The sequence below is a fragment of the Excalfactoria chinensis genome, chromosome 1 (assembly GCF_039878825.1).
Source record: "Excalfactoria chinensis isolate bCotChi1 chromosome 1, bCotChi1.hap2, whole genome shotgun sequence".
Taxonomy (NCBI): Eukaryota; Metazoa; Chordata; class Aves; order Galliformes; family Phasianidae; genus Excalfactoria; species Excalfactoria chinensis.
Window position 1 is genome coordinate 131,360,908 of NC_092825.1, and position 12,300 is coordinate 131,373,207.

A 12,300-nucleotide genomic window follows, 5' to 3' on the forward strand; every position below is an offset into this window, starting at 1 on the left:
ATCAAAACCAAGAACTGATTCACTGACTGTGTTTAAACTACTCAGAAAAATAACAGTACACAAGACTTCAGGGCATAAACACAAGCCATTCAGAGTTAACATCAAGCATTCATCTACTTTCTTCTTTTGCCTGTACAGTGAGAAGAAACACAAGATACAGGACAGCCTGGACAAGGTTTTTTTTTTTTTTTTTTTTTTTTTTTCTTTAAATAAAAAGCAGGATATTTGTCAGAGTCAGCAGGTTGCTCAGAGTCCTGCTCACATGAACAGTCACAGAAAACAGCATCAGCAGCAGACACTTACTTTTTGACCTTGTAAACCTGGCGTGCCTGGAAAACCATCCAGGCCAGGGGTTCCAGGAGTCCCCGGCAGACCAGGTGAGCCAGGCTGACCAGGGAAACCTACAAAATAAAGCTCATATCATTACTACCTATCCCTGTAAGCATTCCCTGTTGTTTCTTCACACCTCTAACTGAACTACTCGCACCCTCAGAGGGTCATGCTTAAAAGGTCTGTGTAGTCTCTTACATCAAATTTCTAGGGATGTCAGCATCCAAATATCAGTGTTCTCAACAAAGGACACTTTGTGATTATGTGAACAGAGATTTAAACACTGAATTTCATGCCACAAAGAAATACATTTTAAGTGCTCTTAAATTAAGCCCTTATGGGTTAGCTTTATTGAGAAACATCCTGTCTGAAAAGCTGTGTTCCATAAGTCTTCTTCAGAGAGGGCAACTGTATGGTAACTGTTCAGTCAGGGCTTGAATCATTGACTGAGCACTTGTTGAAGGAGTGTGAGTGACCCAGGGAGCACAGGTAAATTGTTTGCACCTGCAATCCCTGCATGACTAGCTAGGGTGGTCCCAGGGTAGAGTCATCCTGGACTTGTATAAGGCCAGCCACTGAAGGGAAAACATCTCTTTGATCTAGGCTGCTTCCCTAAAGCTGCACAGCCAGAGAGCCCCTTCACAAGTTGGATGAGTTCCATTTATTTTTTCTCTATACAACTATTGTCCTTCCTGTGAATATTTAGCCTGGTATCACTGCGAACCTGTCAGAAGAATTTTGCTTCTTTGTAAGCAGAACAGTAACTCAATATATGGGATATAAGACTGAGGGATGCACAACGGAAACCATCTTGGAGTCAGCACCTTCTGATCAGTATACGTAGCCTAACTTGTCCTACACATCTCTCTGCTGGTCACATGTGTTTCTATGCCAAGTCTGGCCCATTGGCTGTGCCTTCTGAATGCTAAAAAGAATACAGACAGTATTCTGCAGATCACTTAAAGATAGTACTTGCTCAATACCACTACACGTTCAGTAAATTGAAATGAAGCTCCTTTCCTAGGTAAAGAACTGAGGGAGTAAAAAATTCCACCTTTAAGCCAAGTCCTGGGAAAGTCATGGGGCAGAGCTGCATTGAAGAAGGTGTATTTGAAAGAAGAGTGCTTTACATATCATTTCATTCTCACTGGCACTGAAGAGCATACAGCAATCCTTTTCTAGATGCTATGAAACTCTTCTGTTCAGTGTCAAGGCAGTTTTGGATAAACCAGAGGTCTTCACAGTTAGATCTGCCTTTTTTTTTTTTTTTTTTTTTTTTTTTTTTTTTTTTTTTTTTTTTTTAACTAAGTCTTTTTGACCCTCCCAGTTTGTTGTGTGGAGAATCTCAGGAAATGAAATAATAAACAAAGAGTCTAGGAGTTGAGGTGTCTGTTGAAAGACAGTCATCTAGAGCAGAATGAGGAGCAGCAGCATTATAAAATACATTTCCTGAAAATCCAAAATGAGAATACCAACATGAATGTAGACTCTCTTCTATGCACATCTTCTGGCAGTAGCCATTCAAGGAAGCCTAACTTTATGTAGATATGCCTGTAGTTAGATCAAATCACTCACATCCACCTGGGATGCAACAAAGGTGCTAGTGCTGGTCCAAAAAAGTCATTATTACATCAACATGTTGTGTTGTTTTTTTTTACCAAACTAAGCTGTGCCTCATCTTTCAGAAAGGCCATCTCATCTCTCAGAAACCTCAGGTGCTATAATGTAATACGCATTGTATCACTTTCTATTCTGGCAGTACTGTTGACACTGGTTGTATCTGCACTACATCACTGCACAAAGCAGGTGTGCCTTGAAATATCCTTATTGTGGTTCTTCTGGAGTTTCAAAAGGGAAGTTCTTCTGCTACTCCTCCCAAAGCCTTCCATGCAGCCATGGCTGGATGACTGTTGTCCTCCATCCACACTGCAATTACATCAGCTCTGTTAGATCACAGATAACTCTGTCTTACCTTTGGGTCCTGGAGGTCCAGGAAACCCTATACCTGGCTGCCCAACAGCACCTTTTTCTCCTGGCAGGCCAGGTCTCCCTGGAAGCCCAGGATTCCCTTTGTCACCTTCACAAGGGTAAACAAGAAGAATGTTAATACAAATGTTAGCTTCGGGGAAACAAAACCATTATGATAATCAGACAAAGATTAAAAGGATTCTGTACTACCTTGGGGTCCTGGGAAACCAGGTGGTCCAGGAAGGCCATCTGCCCCAGGAGGTCCAGGGAGTGGTACAGTTCGTCCCGCTTCACCCTTTGCCCCTGAAAATGTAAAGATGTACTAAGTATGAGAACAGATTAAACAGAGAAGTTTAATCCACCTAGCCAGTCATGTTAGTCTCTCTATGCTACAACCAACATTTATCAGGTTCATTATAGAAAGTTCATAGAAAACTAAAATGAATTAGGTTTAAGATGTGTTTAAACCATCCTGTTTGGTCTAACTTGAAAAAAAAGAAAAGAAACTAACCTAAAAAATGTGCAAGTGAGCTGCTGGGAGAAAACACTGTTCCATTGGTCAAAATTAGGCTTTTTAAAAAATTATTATTATTATTATTATTATTATTATTATTATTTTATATTTTTAATTGTTTTAAAAGAACATACTATAGCATTACCTGGAAGACCTGGTAAACCTGGGGTTCCAGCAAAACCTCTGTCTCCTTTGTCACCAGGTAGCCCTGCAGTGCCTATCCCAGGAGGGCCAGGTAAACCTCTTTCACCACGTACCCCAGGGAATCCAGGTTGGCCAGGGGGACCACGTTCTCCTTTCAAGCCAGCTGTACCCTAATTTTTGGAAAGTATAAATAAAGATTAAGCCTAACTGGCAAGATCAAATACATTCTTCTACCTGTGTTAGTATTTTTTAACTTGGCTCTAGCACAGCATCTTTGTCTGTAACACCAAAGAAGGTCAATTCTTAATCACTGAACACAATGGAAAAAGAACCAAATTCCATGTAGGCCAGCACACTGAAATCACACCTAGTGCACAGTGTTGATAAATGGACCGTTTAAGGCTGCTTTCCTAATTGTGGATCTTGGAACAAATCTGAGCTGCAGATACAAATCCACATCCATACCAGCTCTCTAGCACAGAAAGTCTTAAAAACATTAGTTTCTACAGAAGGTAGATATGCTGGAACAGAGCTGAAACTTGAATTAATGATCCCTACTTGGACAAGTGCATTCCTTTAATATTCTCCAGATACAAGTTAAATCATCACCATTAGTTCTCATTATAAAGGGGGAAAGGAACAAAAATAATGCTTACACCCACAACTTTGTGAGGGAAATGACCTTACTCTGTAGTCCGAAAAACAGGAAGTCAAATAATGATTATGTCTGAGCTGGATTACATATTTGCATGACATGTTCAGAGAGAGGTCAGAATCAAACTCTGAAATACTCTGTTGTTGAAGGGCCCTACTCCTTACCAGCTCAAGGAAAAACAGAATCTTTTGAGGAGGAACAAACTACTCAAATAAAAGACAAGACATGGAACAAAGCATAGGGACAACAAACATAAAACATGTAGGACAGGATGCAAAAATAAAGAATCATGCAGCAGGACAGTGTGTAAACATATAGAAACATACATACCGATGCTCCTTTTGGACCTTGAGGACCTGGCAATCCATCCTTTCCTGGTATTCCTTCTCTTCCAGGAATACCTGGTTGTCCCGGGAAACCAGGATCTCCCTTTTCACCTTTCAGGATGGAATCATAAGTAAAATCCCCTGGTTCTCCTTTTGCCCCAGGGAGGCCAATGAGTCCTGGAGCGCCTGGGGGCCCCTGAAATTTCATAAATTCAGATGTCATCAGTTGCCCTATCAACTCTTCAACTGATAAAAAAGAAAACAGACCTTCAGAAATTAAAGATTAGATATAAATAGAAAAAAAAAAAAAAAATTGGTTTTCAGCCAAGGAGGTAAAATGAGAATATTTTCCAGGATACAGCAGTGTAAATAAGGAATCTGTGCAACTCTCCCTCTCTTGACCACGCTGCCAATATATCACACCATGGGTACTGCATTTGGTTGGATATCAGGAAACACTTCTTTACCGAAAGGGTTGTTAAGCACTGGAATAGGCTCCCCAGGGAGGTGGTTGAGACACCATCCCTGGATGTGTTTAAAAGCCATTTGGATGTGGTGCTCAGGGACATGATTGAGTGGAGGGCTGTTAGAGTTAGGTTAGTATGTTTAGGTCATAGTTGGACTCGATGATCTTTAAGGTCTTTTCCAACCTGAGCGATTCAATGATTCTATGATTCTATTTATATTATAGTAAATTCAGTCTCTGAGGACTTCATTTTATCATGATGGAAACAGATAATGGAATCCACCCAGCTAACTGTTGCTATCTAAATACATGTATCTAGCATTTATTTATATTTAAGAGCAAGAAACCGATTCTTTGAGCAAGGAATTTGTATATGATGTTTGGTTTATCTTCTGAAGGTGCACATCTCTCACTACTAGTGAGAGGAAGCTTGGTTAATTCCAGTGTGCATTAAAGTTAGTGCACGTGAAAGTAAGTCACTGAGACGCCACTCATATGTTGCCAAAAATGCTCAAATGGAAGAAGAAAAGAGTTTTGGGGAAAAAAAAAAAGACTCTGGAAAACTCAGTTCACTTTATACTAGAAATGGTGCTAAAATCTAACTTCTGCTAGTGGAGCATGTATACTAAAGTGGGTCTTCACAGCATACCACAGTGTATGCAGGGAATTTCAGGTAAACTCTTGCAAGATCAAATACTATTTGCTAGTACATTGCTCATCTAGGTGTAATTTGAGTTGCCTTTTTAGGCATGTGCTATGATTAGAACTGTTCTGATTCCCATATCCAGCCTTACTCAGAGAGAGCTCTGTTACTCTGCATCAACAAAATAGTGGTCACTTCAACATAGAGCACACAGAACACACAAACTGTTGAAGCGTACTGCATGCTAACATTGACTAACTGCTTACACTACACTAGATGGCACTCCCTCAATATATTACGTACACATTAGCAAAGAGTTACTGGATAGATACACTGCTACATGAGAAGGTGAGTGCAGACCTACATGTAGTACACATGAAATCCTGCTTTTCACCCAGCTCCACTGCTGAGTTTATCTGATGGGTAAGCACAAAAATGCAACCCATTTCTGATAGCTGTTTTTTCTTCTCACAGCTAGACAGCACTACTTCTTAGTTTATTTCGCTAGGTAAATCCAGTTCCTCCATTTTATTATATTACTGTGCTGGTCTATTTTTAAACAGAACTATTACACAAATACTGAATATTTTTGATCATATAATAGAAAATACAGAGATAGTATTCACTAAGCCATTACTTACAGGTACGCCTGGAAGGCCATCAAGTCCAGGTAAGCCTCTGTCACCCTTGAAACCTGACTGTCCCGGAAAACCTTATCAGAGACAGAAAAATAAGAATTCCATTTATTGCATTCTTTTACAAATTGCTCATATAATATGAAGCCTTTCTGACTTTTCACAAAGTGTCTGATTAACAAATGGAACTCTGCTAAAGTCAGTGAAGTTTTCTGTGTTCACGTGCTAATGGGTTTCATGTGTCTGCGTTCACAGTCTCAGAAGCTGATGGGTCATCTGACCTACCAGGCAAACTTTGCAGTCTTCAAACTACATAAAGCATTAATTTTTTCCATACAATCGCTAGAACAAATACTAAGTATGTTATCACTGTTTACATGTGGCACTTCTATGATATAGTCTTTTTTTTTTTTTTTTTTTTTTTTTTTTTTTTCCCATTAGTTTCACAGGCAATTTGATTAATGGGAGAAAAAATAATTAACCACATAGTATACACTGGACTTTCGGATTCTAGCCTTGGCAGTTAATTTTCAGGTAGTTGCTGGGTTTTTTTACCTGCTGGACCTGGTAGTCCTTGTGGTCCTGGAAGTCCAGGAGGTCCTACTTTGTCACACAAGGTACAGGTTTCACCTTTTTCACCTGAAAAAAAAAAAAAAAAAAAAAAAAAAAAAAAAAAAAAAAAAAAAAAAAGAAGTAATGAAGAAGTAATGAATAACAATGCCAAGATTTAAGGCAGCTGTAGCAGGCAGAATCCAGTGGCAAATGTCAACCCAATACACTACATGTTGAAAGAATAAAAATAAATGTGTTATTTCTATCTATACTCTTCGAAGAGAATTTATCAGTAAACTAATATTCAAAAGCCTTAAAAACTTTTGAAGGAATAGAATGAATATCAGCTTATTTATTATCCTACAGATAATATATAACAGGACAGTTAGAAGAAACCAGACTGAAGAGGATTGAAAGGAAGAGAACTATACACCAGGTACAGGAGATATTAAAAGTTTAAAGTAGAAAAGAAGAAACTCTACAGCCACTGCACTTTTGTGGTTTTAGAAAAGAAGTCTGTAGAATGAAATTAGGAACCATTATGTAAGTGAGCATAGCTCATTTTTTGTACATGTCCATTTAGCTGATACTGCTAAAACACATAGTTGACAGTAGTACTTACAAGCGTAGCAATTTTAGATTCAATTATAGCCAAGGTAATGATTCATAAACCATTTCCTTTGCCAGCTCATCTTCCCTTCTCAAACTCTTCATCTCAGAAGTCATACTTTAAATTGCTGTGAACAGCTCAATTTGTACTTAATTAGTCTATACTCAACCCTTTTTTCTTCCCAGCAATGTGTAGGCTAAGTGAAATGTAAGTGAAGTTTGTGTCAACCAACTCAATCAACAGTGTCTTTCTTCTACTGATCAGAGACCCATCAAGCACCTTGCACATTCATGAACTGTTTCTGTAACTAATATTAAATACTGTTTCCCTGGATCATGCTGACTAGATCAACTCCTGACATTTCAAGCCACAAAATACAAAGCAATAGGAAGCAACTGCACTTTTACTTTAAATAATATTACCTTTCTCTCCCATTTCTCCTGGAAATCCGTGTTGTCCCGGAGGTCCAGGTATACCTGGTGCACCGGGTTGCCCCTGCTGACATTGATCAATTCCATCTGCAATTGAAATGCAATACAGACTATTGTTTGGCAAATGCAAGTATCTATTATAGGGCTGCATTTATGAATGTTTCAGTTAAATGTATCTGTGAGTAGCCATAAATCAGGATAGCCTTTCATTTCCCTATTTCTGTCTTCTAATATGAAGAACTAACCAGAATTCTTTCTTCTGATTCCAGATAGACCACTTAAGAAACCCCTGGAATTACAGAAATAAAAGATGGCTCTGCCATAACAAGCTCAAAAACAGCCTTCAGAGAAAACATATTTTTATTCTAAGCTTTGGCTGTGAGAAGTGCTTTGGATAAAAAAATGTATATCGTTTAACCTTGAAGAAAATGGTGATGTTCTGAAGAAATTTTTTATGCAATGTTTTTATACCTAACCTAGAAAAACAGTAAACCTTTCTAGGTCAAGAGCAGATTGTTAACATCTGTTTAACTTCTTTACACTCAAAAATCGTTCTGAAAATGTGAAACTAAGTATACTAGGAACTGAAATAGGTAACAAATGAGAAGATTTAGCAAACTACACAGGAATACAAATTGAGCCTATTCTGTTTGATGTTATGATGTCAGTTCTGACCTAATACAAACTAAGATAATTTTGGCCAAAGTCAATAGTCATAAAGTTCAATTGATGTTTGAGAAACAACAGTTAAATGCAAAGAATTAGTTATTTTTTTTCCCATTACACATCTGAAGAAAGCTAAAGAAGAGTCTGGGGAAGGAGCAAATTTAAGCAATGAGAGAAATATGTTTAATAAAAAAACAGTGGGAATTGTTCTTACTAATTTAAGGGACAAGGTGAGAGCTTGCTATTTAATTCCCACCACTAAGGGTTGCGTTTTGCAACAATTAATTGGCAGACACTTTTGGTTTAGGAATTCCATGGAGAATGTTTCTTTCAATATAAAATGCTGTTAAAACTACTGCAATAGGGTTATCATCTTCTATTTCATATTTAACCTTTAAAAAATTTACCAGAATCACAACTATGGAAAGGCACTATGTAGCTTTCAATTTTCTAATAAAATCTATAGGATGTTACACAAAGGAATCAAAGGCTGCATAAAATAAACATGCCATCTGCACATGCCATTACAAGTTTCACCTGACCCTTGTTAACTGTAGACATTTTGTAATTTGCTGAAAAACTGTAAGTAAAACACTACTTTTCCTCTCACTGTGTACGTAAAAAAAGCTAATTCTTTATTAGGATGTACAGCCTAACAAAATAGATAAGACAAGTTAATCTACAGCATTTACCTAAAACTGTATAGGAAAGCAGATTATTACTTTTAATATTTTGTATTTGCTATTATCCTTAGTTCTCTTGTCAATTTTATGTTATGGTTCTTTAGTTGCATAACATCAAACACTTCAGTTTACAATTACACAATACAAAGTCCAAATGAATGCTGTGAGGAACCAAAAAACACATATAGATGGTTAAATATAAAAGATGAAACATTTTTTTTGCAGTACTGTTTAAATGCACAGATTGCCCAGGGCTCATAGAAAGTACACTCATGACAAATACAGTATAATAGAATCATAAAACACAAAACTAGGAAGAAATTGGAAACACCTAAGCCTGGTATTAATAAAATTACTATTAATATAACTCTGCATAACAAGTAACCCTAACATACATGCTTCTTTATTTAATTTACATGTTTGATGTTGACTGATATGTACTATCAAAAATGGACTTTTTGTGCTATGTCAAATACTTTATCTTCCCCTTTAAAAATGCTTTGTCAGAAGCTAATTTCACATAGCTATATAATATGCTGCTGTTGTTACTACAAATACTCTTTGTATGTATTTGTCCCATCATTACTAACACTTCATTTACCTCCATAAGGCAAGTGTTAACCTCATTCTCTTGTAAGATAATTTCATTTTGCACAGAAAACTTCTAAGAAATTAGAAAGATAGTGAAATTCAGTACAAAATTCTTATATGTTCTCAGTCTGTATATTGATACTGCAGACTTGTAAACTGTGATACATGATCAACATCTTTTATGCTAAGAACAATATTAGTATCTGCTGATTTATTTTTTTTTTACTTGATCCATTAACAACTCATATATGCTTTTTTCAAGATGTAAATGCATCCTGATTATAGAGTTTATAATACTGTCTCCTTTATCGTGACCAGGCAGTGTGCATTACTAAGACTTCACAGAGAAAAGCAACTGAGTAGATTACTTACCTGTTACACCTGGAGGACCTGGTGGGCCAGGCAACCCGGGCGGGCCTGGGAAACCATCCCTTCCTGGAGGTCCAGGTATAGGGAATCCTGGAGACCCCTTTTCACCCTTTTCACCTCTCTGGCCAGGGACACCAGGTGATCCTACCATGTCTGGAACTGGTCGACCTTTGGGCAGAGTGAAATACAGGTGAAAAAAGTTGCAAGTAAAAAGAATAATATTATCAACACGTTAGCTTCCATTGGGTTTCAGAGAGAAATGGGAAAATCCTAGTAATAAAGTGGTGCTGAACTTTTACATTTGGTGATTTATAAAAATTTCAGGGCATATGCTTTCTACAGCTCAGAATAACTCCCTTCCATGAAGTCCCTGAGCAAACACTGGAAAGACTGACTTTATGACATTTAATTTAACCAATTTTTGATGGCTGGGAAAAAGTGGTGATAAAGGAGTTCATTTAGTTACTACATTTAGAAACCATCACATTCTTCCTTATCTCATAGCAACTCAAATCTTAAACATATCTAGAAGTAGATGGCATCTCTAAGAACTTTAGAAGATGAGTATTCAGTGAGGCTAGCAGATTTTCAGGAATGCTAAAACCAAAACCGATTGTGGGAATCTTAAGTAAACAGCAGCCAATAAAGACAAGCAGCTAAACAGATGATAGAAAAAAAGCTCATCAAGATCTAGCTGTTTGTACAGACGCACAGGTTCTTTTACTTTAATATGAGTTATTTTTGTTAACAACTGATCATTAGACTTGACGATAAACTATTTTTAGCCTTCTGCTACAATTCAGGACCATGTATAAATGTATATATAAATCTGTATTAATGTAAGTCTTAATTTCAAAAGGGTAATAACAGACAGAGCAACCATTCTTCTTTAGGGATTACTACAGCCTATGGTATATAGCACCTCCTCTCTAAACTGTGAGGAATTCTGGCAACTACACTACCCTGGTTCACAATAATTTCATACTTAGCTCACTACTAAGAGTTACCAGAGCCCTACGAAAAGAGCAACGTTGTATCACATCAGACACATCAGAAAAGCAATTCATGGGAAATGTCTAGGGTGGGATTAGACCCTCGGAGAGGCCATGACCTGGGCACCATGTAAATCAGACTGGAGGCAGTTGAAGAGACCACCTCTCCAAGTTCTCCATCCAAGAAGCAGAAAGGAAAAGAGTGAGCAGATCAGTGGCCATACATTTATACCTGGAATTCCTGGGATCCCTTGTGCACCAGGGAAACCTTTAAAAAGAGAAATTTTCAATTAGACAATCAAGTCAGCAATGCCAACACAAGTGAACTTCTAGCACATATTATTTAAGTAAGTATCATAAGTAATATGTACTCTTCGAATCAAAGGTTAAGTTAAATAACCCATGGGTGTCTCCAAACAGAACACCAAAAAGGCTGCACACAAAAAAAAATAAATAGTGTGAATGCTCAATTTTTCCCTGTCTACTGAGAAGTACTGCAAATTATGCAAATCAGTTTTAGGATTAAAATCTTTTACAGGCATCTTTGTGCTTGCATTGTTTTCTATATTTATTACATAATCTCACTGGTTAATCTCACCTCCATAAACCCATTTTCCATTTTAACCTCTTCAAAACTGTTAATCAAATGCAGTCTTATTTATGATGAGAAGAACTATGCCACAAACTATGACAAAATGTAATAGCTTGGAAAAAAGATTCTGCTATTATATAGAGCCCCTGAGCTTACAGACAGTGGCATTTTCATTTCCTTTAACATGAAAAGAAAAAGCATAACACAGTCAAAAAGACAAGTCAAAATACATACCTTTTTCACCTTTTTGACCTTTTAGTCCAGGCAAACCTGAAACTCCAGGGTCTCCTTTTTCACCAAAAGTATCTAGTGGTCCAGCATCTATAATCTAAATCACAGGACAAAGACAAGGACACTAGAAACATGCAACTGTGCTCCAGATTTATCACATCCATTCCAACCTGATGGTACAGAAGCCACTTTGTTTTGTGATAACAGCTTTGAGAAGTTTTGGTCATAGCACCAATCTCAGTGATAGGTAACAACTGCTGTGAGAGTGTTGTAGATGCTGAGAAAATAAGGATTTCCTACTCTACCAAAATTTCTTCATATCAATAGTAGTTTTAAGTGGAGAAGTTGATCACACCTTTCTGAATGAAGATGATGTAAAGAAATCTTAGCACGTTCTAAGCACTGATCCATTAGGTTAGTATTACTTTTCATCTTAAAATACACTACTCTGGCAATTTCTGCTGTTAATTTGAGTTATATGTACAGCATACTTACATCTACAGTACAACACTCAAGAAGCATGCACCTTCTTTCAATACAAATTATCAGATGTTGGGAATTTTCTCACTTGCTGGGAAAGCAGCAACAACAATCATATATCTGCTGCTGACTGGCCCCATTTTTCATCTGCTGTACAAAAATTACTACAGACTACAAAGCTGACATATATTCTTTGGAATTCTCTTTTTGCATAGTTTGTATGGATTAACAGTTTTGCATTCAAAAACATTCAAAATTCATATGCTTTGAGAACTCCTTTCCTAAATTTCAAATATACTTAGAAATAAAGCTTCCAGCTTTTGTTTCCACTGAGAAAAACTGAGAACATGACTAATTTGAATGAGATCAGAACATGCACAGCCTCTTTTTATTTCTCAGTGTTTGAGTGCTTTAACTTTCTT

The 12,300-nt window shown here is 37.2% G+C and overlaps 1 protein-coding gene across 1 annotated transcript in view; it reads right to left on the reverse strand.

The window, feature by feature from the left end:
• The window catches only part of COL4A1 (collagen type IV alpha 1 chain), a 107,367-nt gene that overhangs the window by 24,206 nt on the left and 70,861 nt on the right, over window positions 1–12,300 (reverse strand). The window contains exons 19-29 of the mRNA XM_072342939.1: window positions 11,402–11,495; window positions 10,808–10,843; window positions 9,587–9,751; window positions 7,266–7,361; window positions 6,237–6,320; window positions 5,688–5,758; window positions 3,942–4,133; window positions 2,958–3,126; window positions 2,509–2,601; window positions 2,303–2,407; window positions 304–401 (exon numbers count right to left, since the gene is read on the reverse strand). Of these exons, the coding sequence (XP_072199040.1) occupies window positions 304–401; window positions 2,303–2,407; window positions 2,509–2,601; window positions 2,958–3,126; window positions 3,942–4,133; window positions 5,688–5,758; window positions 6,237–6,320; window positions 7,266–7,361; window positions 9,587–9,751; window positions 10,808–10,843; window positions 11,402–11,495 (1,203 nt within the window). The remainder of the gene's footprint in view (window positions 1–303; window positions 402–2,302; window positions 2,408–2,508; window positions 2,602–2,957; window positions 3,127–3,941; window positions 4,134–5,687; window positions 5,759–6,236; window positions 6,321–7,265; window positions 7,362–9,586; window positions 9,752–10,807; window positions 10,844–11,401; window positions 11,496–12,300) is intronic.